This window comes from Vombatus ursinus, unplaced genomic scaffold (genome assembly GCF_900497805.2).
Source record: "Vombatus ursinus unplaced genomic scaffold, bare-nosed wombat genome assembly UNPS02014830.1, whole genome shotgun sequence".
Taxonomy (NCBI): Eukaryota; Metazoa; Chordata; class Mammalia; order Diprotodontia; family Vombatidae; genus Vombatus; species Vombatus ursinus.
The window spans coordinates 43,678,500-43,695,842 of record NW_020954608.1 but is presented as its reverse complement, the minus strand read 5'-3'; the positions used below and the strand labels follow the sequence as shown (position 1 = coordinate 43,695,842).

General features: G+C 35.5%; 1 protein-coding gene across 2 annotated transcripts in view; it reads right to left on the bottom strand.

Moving 5' to 3' along the window:
- Window positions 1-17,343, bottom strand: part of ABCC9 (ATP binding cassette subfamily C member 9) — a 194,025-nt gene that overhangs the window by 13,170 nt on the left and 163,512 nt on the right. For both annotated transcript variants that reach the window (XM_027838609.1, XM_027838610.1), the window contains 6 exons: window positions 16,744-16,854; window positions 13,792-13,912; window positions 12,123-12,253; window positions 9,575-9,653; window positions 7,149-7,257; window positions 5,793-5,896 (listed from right to left, as the gene is read on the bottom strand). In XM_027838609.1, the coding sequence (XP_027694410.1) occupies window positions 5,793-5,896; window positions 7,149-7,257; window positions 9,575-9,653; window positions 12,123-12,253; window positions 13,792-13,912; window positions 16,744-16,854 (655 nt within the window). The remainder of the gene's footprint in view (window positions 1-5,792; window positions 5,897-7,148; window positions 7,258-9,574; window positions 9,654-12,122; window positions 12,254-13,791; window positions 13,913-16,743; window positions 16,855-17,343) is intronic.

Genomic DNA, 17,343 nt, shown 5'->3' with positions numbered 1-17,343 from the left:
GTACCATTTGGACTGCTTCCAGTCACAGATGATTTTATTTTTTTTGGAGACAGTAAGGAGGGAGCTTGGAGAAGGCTGAAAAAACTTGGATTATCTCAAGTGGGTTTTGTCTTTCCCAGTAGAATGTAAAATCCCTGAGGGCAGTGATTGTCTCAGCTTCGTGTTTTTATCCTTCGTGTTTTTATCCCTAGCACCAAGCACAGTACTTAATAAATGCTTATTATTGTTATAATAAGTAAATTTGTTGGGGACAGAAGCGCATTATCATTGAATCATAGATTTCTAAGGCTTGAAGTGACCTCGTAGTTATTGTAGTTCAACTAACATTTAACAGATGGGGAAACTGAGTCCTAGAAAATGGCTTGCCCAGAGTCATCCTGCTAGTGAGTTGCAGACCAAAACCTAGTGTGTTACGCTCTTTTTCATTATAGCATACTATTGCCCTTTCAACATATTCCTTTCCTATATTATTGCATTAACATTTCACAAAGTGAATATTATTAAAAACATCATTGTCAACACAGAAAATTTGTTACACCTATCTACTCCCTACATACCACTTACATATAAATGAAGGATGGGGCCACAAAGGTGTAATAGACTGCATACACTGCTCTTAATGTAGATTTCTTAGTACTGAAGTGGGGAAAAAAGGAAATGGGCATGTACCTGTACACCAGTCCTTCAGTGTGGCTGTCTCGGACCTCAGAGAAAAGATCAAAAGAAGTATTTTTTTTTAATTTTTTTTTCAAAAGAAGTATTGAGAAGCCTTCAGATAACCTCTTTGGAACTATCCCTAAAATTCACCCTAAGACTTCTCAAGAAAAGTTCCCAATCTTTTTCCATGACATGACATTTCTTAAGTTATTCCAGTTTTTGCTCAGAATGGAGACCACCTAATTAGCACTCAAACGTAGGATGTGTTTTCCTCTCAACTAAATTAGGATTGCAAAAATATCCATCTGCCTTAGATAAGCTCCCCTTGACACAAATAAATGCACCTGATTTTTACTACCAGATAAGACACATGGGCGAGGGAAGTTAGGTGGTGCAGTAAATAGAGTGCTGGGCCTAGAGTCAGGAAGACTCATCTTCCTGAGTTCAAACCTGGCTTCTGACACTAACTAGCTATGTGACCTGGACAAGTCACTTAACCCTGTTTGTCTCAGTTTGCTCATCTGTAAAATGAGCTGGAAAAGGAAATGGCAAACCACTCCATTATCTTTTCCAAGAAAACCCCCAAAAAGGGGTCACAAAGAGTTGGACACAACTGAAAATGACTAAACAGCAAGAAGGCACATTTAACTCAACAACTGTGGACTTAATTACTTTAGATATGATTGGCAATAGTATCAGTTACCATCAGTTACTAGTTACTAGTTAAGGCATCTGGTCCAGATTCACCTTCCTGTTACCTTCATTAACTAAACACTATCATGTCACTATTCTTGTATACCTGACAATGATTATACATTTGTATTAGACATTCAGATTGAGGTCAGAGGCTCTTCCTGGCAAATCAGTGTTTGGAATCCAGAATCTAGAGAACCTAAGAATCTGGATTCCATTTCCTGGAAAGTGCCTAGAATACAATTAATGGAACCAGGTAGGTCACAGTCTAAGCAGCAGCCATCCTGATTGACAGTTTCTGACTATAACTGAAGGTTGGGGGGCAGGGGGAGTAATCAATTTGGAGAATAAAATAAATTTATCTTGAAATAACCAATCAGGTCATTAAATTAAGGAAGAAATACTGGTTAATACACATGTATTATCTGTAAATGTTCCTGGGACCTGTTCTCCATAGAATGAATGAGACAGGGAGAAAAATTCCTTTTTCTCTTCATCCCCTTGAGTGACTCTAAATGGCAATGAAATTAGGAATGTGCTGTGCTCTCCTTCTTAGCAAAGAGCCCATCCTAATGCTCCCTTCTCCACATGACACATTTAAGGAGCAAAAGGAGACAGAATAAGTATGTAGGAAAAACAGCCCCTACCTAATTAGGACAATGCTCTTGACCCAAGACTAGTACATCACAGCCCAAATGGACACCCACAAACTAACCTATAAATTTGAAGGTCTTAAATCCCCCAGACCCACCCTCTCCATCCCTATTTTCCTTTAGGACTTTGGACTGGAAAACCCATGCTTACATGTCACCTGACCAAGGAAGTCATATTTGGAACCAAACTGGGCACTATAATAAAATGCTCATGTGCTTAATTTATTGAGTACCATACTTCTATGTCATTTCAGTATGTCCTTGGTTTGGAGTTATTCCCTTGAGAAGCTCCATTTCTCTCTCTCTCTCCATTAACAAACTTTGAGATAACTGAAAGAAAGAGATTAAACACTACAGAACTAACAAGATGAAAGTTAAAAATATTTCCCTTCTATAGTGCAATATAGGGGCTTTTTAACACTAAAAATAGAAAATTAAACCAAAATTACACATTAGAACTAGAAAGAAACTAATCCAACCCTCCCATTTTATAGATGAGGAAACTGAGGCCCAAGAAAGTGAAGTATAGGGCAGCTCAAAACCTAATAAAGTTTTGTCAACAACATTTGCATGTGGAATGCAGGGAACAAACAATTTGTTTCCTCTAGAACAATAGAAGGTTTTTTTTTCTTGTCTTCTTTTATCTATTCATTTGCACAGAAGACCCAGAGCATTTTGGAAATTAGGGAAGCTATACCCATGCGGCCCATTGTGCTTTGATGGAATTCAGCCCACTGTGGGGAAATGAAGGCTGACAATCAGGAATTGTCTCAAGTTAAAGGAGATTAAGTTAGAAAGAGGATTGGAATAGGGACTTTTATTCTGATACTAGAAGTTCAGTCCAAAGGACTTTTTCAGCTCAATAAGCTATCAGATCGATATAAATCCATGCACGTGCTTTGCCTACATATGTTTCCTGCATGTGTATTTGGCCATGTGTGATACCTTAATGTGTTCATTCTTCACACTAAGAGTACGTACATTATAGGAAAGTGTTTTATAGGTGAAATGTTCAATTGTAACAGCCTTTTAAACCATGCTGTTTCATTAAAAGTCTTTGTTTTGAGTTAATCTCATCCTCTGGATCATTACTACAAGTAAACACAATTGTGGTACTTTTATGTGGTTTTGAGTTAATGTGGATCCATGGAATACATGGAACCTGAAGAAACTTTTCTGGGAGCCATTAATGACTACCCTGAACCTAGAAAAATCTATCTAAAGGTACTATCAGTTAGGCCACATTTCCCCATCTTTTCTACAAGAACAGTATGAAATATCCTATAAAATGCTAAGCTAAATTCTAGATAAATTATGTCTATAACATAGTTCATTGTCTAACAACATGTTTACAATACTCTGTTCTACTAGTTTAATAATACTGATACAAAAGGAAACAAAATTGTTAGTTAACGAGAATCTATTAGTATGTGCCAGGCACTGTTCTAAGTTCTAGAGATACAAAGAAAGAAAAAATATGGTCTCTGTCCTTAAGGAGCTCATATTCTAATGGTAACATGCAAAAAATGTTCATAAAAGATGAATATGGTATAAATGGAAGGCATTAGCAGGGGGGAGGAGGGAGAATGGAAAAGACTGCTTGCATAAGTAGGATTTGAACTGAGTCTTCAAGGAAGCCAGGAAGCAGAGATTAGGAGGAAAAGCTATTCTGGGCAATAGGACCAACCATTGAAAAGGCAGAGAGTCAGAAGATGGAGTGTCATGTGTGAAGAACAAGAAAGTCACTTTTGGGGCAGCTAGGTGGCACAGTGGATAGAGCACCAGCCCTGGAATCAGGAGGACCTGAGTTCAAATGTGGCCTCAGACACATAATACTTCCTAGCTGTGTCACTCTGGTCAAGTCACTTAACCCCAATTGCCTCACTAAAAATAAAAAAAAAGTCACTTTCACTGAATCATGGAGTAAGTGGAGAGGAGTAAAGTGTCAGAACACTGGAAATATTGGAAGGGGCCGGGTCATGAATACCAAACAGATGGCGTTATATTTGATTTTGCAGGCAATAAGGAACCAGTAGAGTTTCTTAAGTAGGGGAAGGGGTGACATGGTTATACCTGTGCTTTGGAAATACCATAAAAATGTAAGATAAGAGGTGGATGGATTAAAACAGAGAGAGATTTGAGGCAGGGCAACCGACCAGGAGGCTATTACAATGTTACAAGAGTGAGATGATGAGAATCTGAACCAGGGTGATGGTTATGCAAGCAGAGAGAAGTTGTTAAGGTGAAAATCACAAAACTTAATGACAAACTGGATCTATATGGTGAATATAAGTGAGGAGTTGAGAGTCACACCAAGGTTATAAAACTATGTGACTGGGAGGATGTTGTGCCCTAAACACAGAGAAATTTCAAAAGAGTAGAGGGTTTGGAAAGAAGGCTGAGAAGTTTCGTTTTGGGCGTATTGAGTCTGAGATTTCTATGGGAAACCCAGTTGGAGATGTTCAAAAAGCAGTTAGTGATGTGAGACTGGAGCTTAGCAGGCAGGTTGGGGTTGGATGGACAGAAGTGGCAATCATCTGCATACAGCTGATCACTGAATCCAAGAGAGTTGATAAGAAAAGAAGAGAGCCCAGGGCAGAGCCTCTGGATACATTCATAGTTAGTGGGCTTTACCTGGGTGAAGATCAAGCAAAAGAAGTACAGAAAAGTCTGGCATAACTTGTTCTTAATTAAGTTATGCTAACTCTTGGTGGCTACTGCTTCCTTTTCTAGATGTTGGCTAACCATCTGTTTAATAATCTGCTCTGCAATGTTGGTGGCAGTATTGTTGGAATGTAATTAAAAGACTTATCCCATAGACATCCCAAAAGACATATCTCTACTTACCTACTAACCTTTGTATCTTACTTAGCCCCTAGCACAGTGCTCTTCACCCAGTAGGTATACATAATGTTTTTAATTGAATTAAATCTAGGAACTCATACAATTCAGCTCTTGGCATGGTAAAGCAAGAAAAAGTATTCTGATAAAATAATAATAATAGCATTTATATAGTACCTACAGAATGTGTCAGGTACTGAACTAAACATTTTACAAATATTATCTCATTTGATTCTCACAATAACCCTGGGAAATAGGTGCTATTATTATTCTCATTTTACAAATGAATAAACTGAAACAAAGGTTAAGTGACTTATCCAAGGCCACACAGGGTAGTGTGACATGAGGTAAATTATATTTTTGATATTAGAGTAAAAATTTATTGAAAACTAGTGTACTCTTAGCAGCAAAATAAAAGCCTGCCTAGATAGAAGGCTATTTTCTTCTACATAATTCTAGCCATTCTATGAGGCTAGAATTGTGTAGAAGAAAACAGCATGCACACTGCAATGCCTAATGGACCATTCATTAAAAGTAATTCATAGTGTGTATTGTATGTACAGGGAATACTAATTTAAAGTGTTATGTGCCTACATTGATAGGTTTTTGGTGAGAATGAGGAAAATGTATAGGTAGTATTTTTAGGTCATTTTTTTTCCAAAATGTGCTTAGAATACATATATAAGAACCTTGTTATAATTCTCAGGAGCAAGATCTATTGGCATAAAGCAGGTCTTCTTGGACATCATTCCAAGTGATTTAACTTCTGAAGAACAACAACAAAAAAAAACCTTGTATAAAATGATAGTGTAATGAGGTTAATTCCATGGTATTCTAATGAACCTACTACAATTGTACAGATGAACTCATTATAAAAGAACAAACTACAAATGTTACAAATATATGTTTAAAAAAACACACAGAGAACAGGAGAGTTAAAAGACATACCTAGACCTCCTGGAAGTGACTTAACCATGTTTTTGAGTTGAGCAATTTCTAGAGCTTCCCAAAGTCTATCATCAGTACATTTACATTCAGGATCTAAATTAAATCTGTAGGGGAAAATAAATTAATTTATCAATGAAGTGGAATTGGTTGAACAATTAAAAAGTGAATATTTATTTGATCACAGTATATTGCATAGTAAAACATATTGGGCTGGATAAAAATAGTGATACTGGTGGTGATATTATTAGATATTTATTAATAATACAACATGTTTATTTGTTTAATTTAACTGTACTTTATTATAAAGGAAGAAAATTCTAAGATGGAATCACAGGGCAGTGACAATGATATTAAAAAAAAGATAATGCAGATGGGACAGCACAGACATGTTGGAAAAGAGAAATATGAACTACTATCATGCCTGGCATTGTCTTATGTTTTAATTCTTTGGGAACATTCTGTTTTATATCTTTCAGATAAGGCTAACCATAATAAAAAACGGTTAATCTAAGCATTACATTTTTGATGGAAAAACTTCAAACATAATCACTTGGATAATTTTGTCATGTATAAACATCTCCAGTCTTAAATTGCAGATATCTTTATACACATACTTAAAGAGAATAGCACCTTCCGTGAACTTTAGCATATGTGGGGAGAGCTCAAAGTAACATTCATATTGTTTCTTGACTTTCCCTCTCTACCTTAATTCACATGTGCAATTCATATCCATCTTTTAAATCCAATTTAAAAGTCATGTCTATGAAGTTCCCTGATCCTGCAAACCAGTAACAACCTACTCCTTTGAAGCTTACGAGTCACTTTTTTTCTAGAAGTTTTTATAAATAGTAATAAATATAAACAAGTATATATTAAACATGTATTTTTGAAGATTTTTTTAAGGATGGGAGGAGAGACAGGCATGTTTGTAGCAAGAAGACAAGGAATGAGACTGAAGGTTAGAGAGAATGTGAGGATAATGGTGGGGGTAATCTGATGGGAAAAATAAGAGGGGATGGGATCAAGGCTGACTGTTGAGGGATTGGCCTTAGCAAAAAGAAGTGGCCCCTATTCATCAGAGACTGGAGTGAAGGAGGAGAAAGTAGGGGAAGGTATCAGAGGGTTATGATATGGGGAAAAGTGCAAAAGAAAGCGCTCTTGGCAAATGGCTTCATGTAATATTTTACATATATTTGCATCTATCTCCCCACTAGATATAATCCATTTGGGGGTAGAGACTATGTCTTATCTAAACTTTATATCTCCCCCAGCAACACAGCCCAAATTATGTGTTTAATAAATGTTTGTTGAATGAAGGTATGTTTTAGCACTCCTCACACCAAGTCAGGGACCTACCGAATGGAACCACTGAATAGTACTGGATCTTGTAGAATGATTGAAAGTCTGGAACGTAGAGTGTGTAGTGGGAGTTTAGAAATGTCTATCCCATCAATGACAATCTTTCCTGTTTAAAATAAATACATATAATAAACATATGGTAAAATTAACAATAAAATTATATTTGTTTATTAAAGATGGAATACTTCTTTGTCTTACAGAGAGAGCGTCAAAGTTGAACAGTAGATTTTAATAATCAAAATTATCACACAGAAATTATACACATACATATATTTTAACAAAATCATCATTTCCATTGTTTTCTTTTAAAGGAATTTTTTTATTCTTTTGAAGTTATATGGCTCATAGAAACCAACACAGATTATTTTTCCAGGAATTCTTTATATTGTATGAAAAGAATAGGAAGGAAAATCAAATGACTGAAATGTCAAGTTTTAAGTGTTCTACCAATATGTTGAAAGAATTACCGTGTTGCATTTTTAAATACCTAGATCTTATCGATCATTTATCAAATATGGCAATTTGCCCAATTTCACTCCTTTCCCCCAATATATTTCAGTTATTATACTTTAGTCAACTTACTCTTCATCACCTAGGGTCCTCGGAAACAGTGTTATGGCTTTTCAAAATGGTTGAGGGGATTAGAAGTACTGTCTGTGGCTAAGAATTGCAGAAAAATTAATTGGTCTGTCTGAATATGTAAATCATAACCCTGGTCTTACTAACATCATGTGTTAACTAAGTGCCAAGCTTTTTAAGTCTAAGTACATCTATAAATGCCATGGATCATTTTTTATTTAAGTAAGAGTAACAGGAAACTTTGCTACAGTGCCAGCAATTCCTGGCAGAGGTCTTCTACTCTGCCCTTGACCTTGCAGAGTTCCTGATGTTTTCTCTGAGGTATGTCAGAGTTTTAGGAATGCATGCCTGGATTGAAAAGGTGTTCAAGTAGTAATATCACACCTTGGAGATGTTCAACAGAGGGTCATGATCTATTCTTGTGGCATGATATCTATCCCCTCCCCCATCCCCCGGCACAGGGAAAAGGGATTTCGATTGTTAAAACTCAACTAAGAAAAAGGGTTATGTGACCTTCCTGATTTGTTTCTCCCATGGAATTATATAGCCCTTACTCTTAGTTGAGCAACAAGCCTAGAACGTGATTGTCACAAATGTAACATACCACCCCCTTTTTTGGAGACAACTAGGTGACACAGTGGAAAAATTGCTAGACTTTGGAGTCAAGAGGACCTGAGTTCAAATCTAGCCTCAGACACCTACTAGCTGTATGACCCTGAGCAAGTTGCTTAACCTTAGTTTGCCTTAGTTTCTTCAACTGTAAAATGGGGAAAATTAAAGCACCTACCTTACAGGATTGTTGTGAGCATCAAATGAGATATTTACAAAGTGATTAGCATAGTGCCTGGCACACAGTGAGTGCTCTATAATTGTTTATTCCCTTCTGCCCCTTCCCCTCTTCTCTCTTCCTTTTTCCTTTCTTTCCCTTTCTTTCCCTTCCCTTTCCTTCTGCTCCAGAAGAATGCAATTGCTAGTCTACAAGGTCATCTGTTCCTGACACCTCCCCTCACATAATCTCAGAGCTGGAAAGACCTTAGAGATCATCTAGTCAACTTTATAGATGTCTCCTTGAGCTAACAGTTAAGTTGGATGACTAGTACTCACTTTTTCAAGAATACCTCATCAAAACTGTTGGATCAAGCAATATGATGACTCTCCATCAGGGCTTAATTCTTATTACTTCCATGGCTTTGTTATTTGTCATGATAATAGTAATTATTAATACTAACAATTAGCATGTAAATATTTTGAACAAGATATGTGCCTTCCTCACAAAATATGCAAGTTCATATTTTTAAAAGTCCAATGAAATTCATTCACAAGATTTATTATTATAATTAAATGTTATTCTAAATATTATTCTGCCTTCAAACTTCCCTACTCCTGTTGCTTCCAACCACTCAGATTTGAAACTTCAGTCTTCTTTGATTCCTTCTCCCTTTCTCTCTATATTTAATCAGTTGCCAAGTCCTATCAATTCTGCCTCCCTGACATCTTCTCCTCTATTTCCTTTCCTCCACAGAAGTTGCCATACTACCATATCTTAATCCAATTTAACATGATTTCTAAAGTAGAATCTATGGAGAGGAGAATGAAGGCTAAATGCTTTACTTTCTCAAATGCAATAAGCTGTGAGCTTTTCTTTCCTATATTTAAAACAGAATTTTTGACCCTGACATGCTTGATGTGGGAAGCCAGACTCAAAACCATTGGGATTTCAACATACTTTACTGCACTTGATTCTAGAAATATTTTATTTTCACCACTATATAAATAACAAGTTAGTAAGCAAGTATTTTTTTTCAGGGAAAAAAAGTTCCAGCAGAACATTCCAAACAACTCACCATCAAAGATATCCACCATTCTGAAGAAAGCCAGCGATAATGATGACTTTCCACTGCCAGTACGACCACATATGCCAACCTAAGAAAATTACAACAAACATTTAGGTGAATACTATGTAGTAATCAAGTTACTTAGTTCTAGGAATAGAGCTACCAAAAAATTCCTCCCCACTAAGGACTTATATTCTTTTTTTTTTTTAAGGCAATTGGGGTTAAGTGACTTGCCCAGGGTCACACAGCTAGTAAGTGTCAAGTGTTTGGTGTGAGGCTGGATTTGAACTCAGGTCCTCTTGACTTCAGGGCTGGTGCTCTATCTACTGCACCACCTAGCTGCCCCTAAAGACATATTCTAATGGAGAGTGGGGAGGTAGGGATGGCCATGTGTATAGGAGTAAGTAAATATAAAGTAATATTTTTGGGGGGGGTGGAGAGTGGAACTAAAAATTAGAAGAATTAGGAAAGGTCTCCTGTAGAAGATGGTACATAAACTGAGCCCTGAGGGGAGCTAGGGATTCCAAGTATATATGGAGGTAGAACATTCCAGGCACTGGGAACAACCTGTCCAAAGGTAGAGAGGCAGAAGATGGATTGTTATATATGGATAACATTAACTATGCTACTTTGGCTAATGCAGAGTATATGTGAGCGAGTATTGAGGAAATAGTCTAGGAAGATAGACTGGAGTCAGATTGTGAAGGAATTTAAATGCCAAAGAGGAATTTGTATTTTAGCCCAGATGTAATAGGAAGTAACTCAAGTTTCTTGAGCAGAGGGTGCGTGCGAGTGTGTGTGTGTGTGTGTGTGATGGAGGTGGGGTGCAAGATCAGAGAAGCAACCATCTCTCCTCCAGATAGAGAAGGTGAATTGATCACAAACAACAACTCAATGAAAAAGAACAGAAATTGAACAAAATTATTTTTAACTCAAAAATATAATGACAGAAAAAATGCCAAAACTTTATTTACATACTCATAGTATAATCATTTATTTGTGGATAGTCTTACTTTCCTGATCTTCCTCTTCACTGATACTCATGAACTGGCACTAGTAAGACACAAACTTGGTTTCCTAGTTAAATTTCTCTACGAGCAATCCCAATCTACATCAACTTTCTTGTATCCACTCACAGTCTTAAACTTTATCATTGGTCTCTGTATTTAGTTGGCTTTCTGAACATTAAATTGCCTTATTCTATCTTAAAGGTGATCATTTCAAGAATAATAACTAGTAGAATAACACTGATAGTTGCTGCTTTTTAAATACCATAACTAATATAGCTATGGGACCAAAACCAGTCTAAATGCAAAAATTCTCAAGGGACTGCTTGGTGTTACTTAAAGTCAAAAAAGATACCTTTTTACCTGCCTTCCTTCCTTCCTCCCTTCTTTCTTTTTCTCTCTCTCTGTCTCTGAATGTCTGTGTCTGTGTCTGTCTCTCTGTGTCTTTCTCTCTCCATCTCTGCCTCTCTCTGTCCCTAGTTCTCTGTGTCTCCGTCTCTCTCTCTTTCTCTTGACAAAGAGGAAGTTGTGGAACCTTAATAGCCATGGATGTGTTGGAAGTGAGGGGATAGGGCTTGGAAAAATAGATTTTTTTTTTTAAAAGAATGTGCTAGAGGTAGAGAAGATGCCAAACTCTGAGGTATCAAGGACAGCCTGCTGAGGAAGTTTTGCTGCTATTGTTCAGTTCTCCCTCTCTTCACCCCAGTCCCTTGAAAGCTTTCTCTTGGGCGCCTGGGGATCTTCCCTGATTACTCTTCTTGGGGAATAACTTTTTATCCATGAAGGTCAGTGGCAGTATTCCTCCCATAGAGATTTAAAACTCAACTAATTTCAGTAGATGCCAGGCCTCCAGAAACTCTGGACTTCTTTGAGCACTAACTACCTGCCTATGGCACAGTTTCTTATTAAACAAATACCCTGTTAAAATTAAAATACTGTTCCTTTGCATATATAAGTCATTACCAGAAAAAGGTCATGATGAAAATTAGTTCTTAGATACAAGAAAAACACAACTGTAAAATATAGGATTTAGTGATACATTAAGGAAATACTGGGATAGGGAAAGCAGAGAGATATCCCATAAAGTCAGTCAATTGTTGCCTACTTTCTACTCTACTTGTTTTGAAAATATACTTATGAAACCAATAAGAAAATAATAGTATCTTTCTCCTTTTCACTCCCAGGATACTTTCACCTTTTCTTTCATTCCACAGTCCAGATAATTTGAATGCCAAAGTGTATGTTGTAGATAGGCCAACAAAAAATACACTTGGATAAGATGGTCAGTCAGCTTGGGCAAATATCATTTCACAGTAAATGTTCTATGGGTATGTCGAACTCAACACATCTAGAACAGAACTCATTAGGTTTTTCCAAAACCCACCTTTCTTCTGAATTTTTCTATTTATGTTGAGGATACCACCACCTTTCCAATCTCACATGATGGTAACTTTAGTGTCATCCTTGCTCTTCACTTTCATTCATCCTATATAACCAATCAATTACCAAACCTCATATTAATCAAATGATGACAATGAGAGCTCCCATACCTTTTGCCCTGGTTTGATATAAGCCTTGACATGTTTAAGAACTGGTTTGAGATTATTTTCATATCTGACACACAGATCATGAATTTTGATCTCTCCTTCCTGTGGCCAGTGTTCTGGAACTTGAGATGGATCTGGGAAAAGATAAACAAAATTTAAAACAATAAACCATATACTTCCTTTACTAAGACTAAACTCTTTTCAAATTTAAAGTAACATCTCTCTCAGACTCAGTTTCCTCCTTTGCAAATTAAGGGATTTGGACTAGATTGCTTTTAAGGTTCACATCAAGGTCCAAAATTAAATGATTCTTTGGTACTATAATTCTAGAGTAAGTTATAAGGAATCTATTGTTAGGTGAGTAATTAAACCAGTAAAACAAATATTTACTATTTTTCCTAGTAAAGGTAGGGATGATTTATTTACTTTATTTTAATAGTATTTTATTTTTTCTAATTACATGAAAAGACAAATTTTAACCCTCATCTAAAAATTTTGAGTTACAAATTTTCTCCCTCCCTCCTTCACCTTTGCCCTCCCTAAGATGGTGAACAATTAAAAAAAAATCTCTTTGGGATACAGACCTAGTAGTGGTATGCCGGATCAAAGGGCATGCACAGTTTGATTGCCATTTGGGTATAGTCCCAAATTGTTCTCCAGAATGGTTGCACCTCCACCAACTGTGCATTAGTGTCTCAATTATCCCACATCCCTTCCAACATTTATTATTTTCCTTTTCTGTCCTATTAGCCAATCTGATAGGTGTGAGGTGGTACCTCAGAGTTGTTTTAGTTTGCATTCCTCTAATCAATAGTGATTTAGAGCATTTTTCTCATATGACCATAGATAGCTTTGATTTCTTCATCTGAAAATTGCCTGTTCATATCCTTTGCCCATTTGTCAATTGGGGAATGACTTATATTCTTGTAAATTTGATCTAGTTCTCTATATAGTTGAGATAGCCTTTATCAGAGACATTTGCTGTAAAAATTATTTCCCAGCTTTCTGCTTTCCTTTTTAATATTGGTTGCATTGGTTTTGTTTGTGCAAGTATTTTTAAACTTGATATAATTAAAATTATCCATTTTACATTTTGTAATGCTCTCTGTCTCTTATTCAGTTATAAATTCTTCCCTTTTTTATAGATGTGACAGATAAACTATTCCTTGCTCTCCTAATTTACTTATGGTATCACTTATTATGTCTAAATCATGTACCCATTTTGACCTCATCTTGTTATATGGTGTAAGATGTTGGTCTATACCTAGTTTCTGCCATACTGTTTTCCAGTTTTTCCAGCAGTTTTTGTCAAATAGTGAGTTCTTGTCCCAGAAGCTGGGGTCTTTGGGTTTATCAAACACTAAGAAGTATTGATCTTGAGTAATAGTTGTATGATTAATTCTTTCGATTTTAAATTGTTCGTAGCTGCTTATACATTGTATACCTTAGAAGGTTTCCATCGCTAAATAAAGCTTTTCTGGTTAGTTCAAACAAAAAGTTCCTTTTAATTTGAATTATCCAGATAATTTCCTTTGCCCCATTTCTTTTTGCTGAAGAATCTGGTCTTCCAATGTAGCTTTGCCTAGTTATTAAAATGAAGAACTTGAAATTTTAGCTCAAAACAAAGAAAATAAAAAGATGAAGATTATGAAAATAACACATAGAACAATACCCATTGCTCCTTCATAATTTTCAGACTCCATTGTTAAGAAACTGTTCACTTTTTTTACAGCTCCCATTTGGACCTCCAAATCAGCTAAGTTTCTCACAACCCAATTCAAATAGTTGGTTATCTATATCAAGAGAAAAGAAGGTAAATAATTTTAAATGAACTATTTTAAAGTAACTATTTGGTATTCGATAATAGTTTTAAAATTATTCTATCAAGCACTAAGTCTTATGTTCTTAGCACCTACACCATGCAATGAAGATGTAAAACAAATATGACATGGTTTGACCTCAAAAACATACAATCTACAAATAAAACTAATATCAAAGAAACAATTGGAAAATATATGGGAGTATAAACCATAAACTTGTGTATTATACAATTTAACATTTTAGAAGTCTATCATAATGTAGGAGAAGAGCAGAGTAGATAATATGGGAGATCATTAAGTGCTAGAATTGTTGGAAAGATTCCATAGATGTCATTACCTTGAGATAGACCTTGAAGAATGGGTAAGATTTACATAGGTAGAGGAGAAAGGACTCAAGCAGGGAAACTGATTTGCTACACATAATAACATCTAAAGAAGAAAGAACCTAAACTAAAAAATGTTCATTTTAAAATTATTTTCTAAAAGATCTCTGAAGTAAATTTAAAAAACTATAATTCTTAGACAAATTATTTATGTTTTTACTTTAATATGACATAGGAAATTATCCCATAACCACATTTGAACAAGACAAAACAAAGCAGAGATTCAGTATTTATCCAAATTTAAATATAGAGTTTAAAGACACCTGAGAGACTGTCTCACCCACTTTCCTCATTTTATACATGAAGAAACTGAATTTCAGAGAATCTGTGACTTGCCCATAGTCATACAGGTCAGTAGAGCATGTATTCAAATCCAGATGGCCAGGTGACAGATTTAGTGCTTCTTTCACTGGACTATACTGACAACTAGACTGACTGATTTAGGCATTTTTAAAAGTATAATTTTAACCAGAATTATCAATCAATACTTAGCTATAATACATACTGAAATGAAATCCATAGAACTTTGTTGTTATTACAGAACAGCTTCATTTATACAAGAGATGTGGTACTGAAAAGTTATGTAAAGAGACTTTCTAAAAATCTAATTATTTCTCTCAATTTTTCCATTATAAAATTGGAGCTACATTCCTATACAAAATATTTCTGGCTCCAAGATATAAAACTCACTGCAAACAACAAGAAGCCTTGACATTCAATCAAAAAGTGGAAATTCTCAGATAAATATATTTTTATTATAATGCTTAAAGGAGCCATGAGTTTATAATTAGGAGATTAAATAAAGATTGCTTTTCTGGACAATGGCTCAAAGCATAAAAATGACAAGCATCTAGGGATGGAAAACAATTAACAAGGTCTGGCAAGAATGTATTTGCTTGGCATTGTCAAAATCAAAATTAAACTGAATGGAAGTGGGGGCAGGGTAGAGAGAGAGATGGGAAGTTGTCTGCCAAATATGTTTACCATATACCAAGCTAGATCCTGCAGAGAGTAGTTACAAGGCATTAAGTAAAATAACTGTAGGGATGTCCAGAAATCCACAGAAGACAAAACTCAAGAAAGGGATCTAACAGAAAATGACAGACTAATCTCATTTTCTTTTTTTGAGAGGGTCCTTAGACTGGTAGAACAGGGCAATTATGTAGATATTGTTTATCTAGAATGTACAAAGCAAAGTTTCTTTTGCTCTTCTTACTAACAGAAGGGAGAGATGTAAATTAGAGGATAGTACAATTAGGTGAATTCGGAAAAGATTGATTGGACATGCTCCAATAAATCATTTAATCTAGTTTGATGGAAGTACTAATAGCAATAGGTAGAAGTTGAAAAAAGGAAATTTAAGATGTTACGCAAGAAGATTTTACTAATAATTAGCACTATCCAAAAGTAGAATGGGTCTTAGAAGCTTGTGAGTTCCCCTTCCTTGGAAATCTTCAAACTAAGGCTTATTGATTACTTGTCAGGTATATTGTAGAGAGGATTCTTTGGACTAAATATTAACCTTTCTTTGTGGCATGGTCTAATGGAAACTATGGACCCCTTGTATTATTGTTGTAAATTCATAAAATAAATATGATTACAAAGGAAACAATTATATTGAAATATAGTTATTAAAATATAAAACATACACACAAGTTCATGGACCTTCGGTTAAGAACCCCTGATTCTACTTCCAAATCTGATAGTATACAATGTACTTAAGTTCTAATTACTATTAAATAATGTTACATGTAATAAAATATTTTCCTTAACCAAATGAAAATCTCTATAAATGAAATCTGTATACCTAGGACTTTAATAGTGACTTGATCTGAAAGGAGGAAAAAAATTTTGTTTTTGGTGTCCTGCATTAGTCCAATAATTCATTCTTTTGTCAATGCTTAAGTTATCAATACAGTCTATATAAAGTATTATGTGGCAACACAGAAAATGGAACATGGTTAAGCAAGTATTGTGTATTTTTTTCTTACAGACTTAGGAGCACTTTGAGCATGTGAACGTGTGTGTGTGTGTGTGTGTGCATGTGTGTGTTTGTGTGTACACTGGAGTGGAGGGGGAGGGGAGAGTTCTTGCAATCAAAAAAAAATAATTGGCTCACGGAGCCTGAATGTACTCCAAGTTGTTCTGAACTTGTTTGGCTTTGGTCTGAATCCAGTACATACAAGACATTCATTTTGCTATTTGTTTCAAGTTCTTCCCCTACTGCACATTAATAAGAACTGACCTAGAAAGATATCCACATGTTGGTTTTAAAAACATATGTGTGTATGTATGTATATATGTATGTAAATATAAACACATGTATATATGAGTGTATATTTATATGCATATGTTTATTTATGTATATATAATCTTATGCACAAATTCATTTTCCTTTAAATTATTTTCCTTCATACATACCGTAAGTGCATACAAGAGGCCCAGTCCCACCAGACCAGAATAAGACGTTTCAGTTATTGATGCAATAGATGCAACAGCTGCAGTGAGAACAATGCATGCTCCCAGATAATCCTAAAAAGTAACCAAAAATTGGTTATTTCCAAATTTTCAAATCAATGAGACTGGACCACCTTCTCTACCAGGGAGTGACCACCAGAGAATTCTACAGGAGAGAAAGTACTATTCCACATTTCCTATATGTCCTATAAGCCTAAATACCTAGAGTTTTAAAAGAATGTCAGAGATGACGTTAAGTGGAAAATTTCTTTATTCAGATTGGCAATTCTATGTGTCTCTAATTTTAGCACTTTGCCTTTATTTGTGTCTGTGTTTTAGTTCATGGCTTTTCACCAATGTTCTGTGACTGCTAGTGCTAGAACTCTTTAGTATGCAAGCCATAGCCTTGGCAGGACTCTATTCCTGACTGCCTATTAAAATTTGGACCATTTATCTCTCAGAAACTCAATAAAGAATCAAGTTGCTGAAATGCCAGCCAGATTTTTTTGTCTAGGGTATCACATCACATCACATCACATCACATCACATCACATCACATCACAT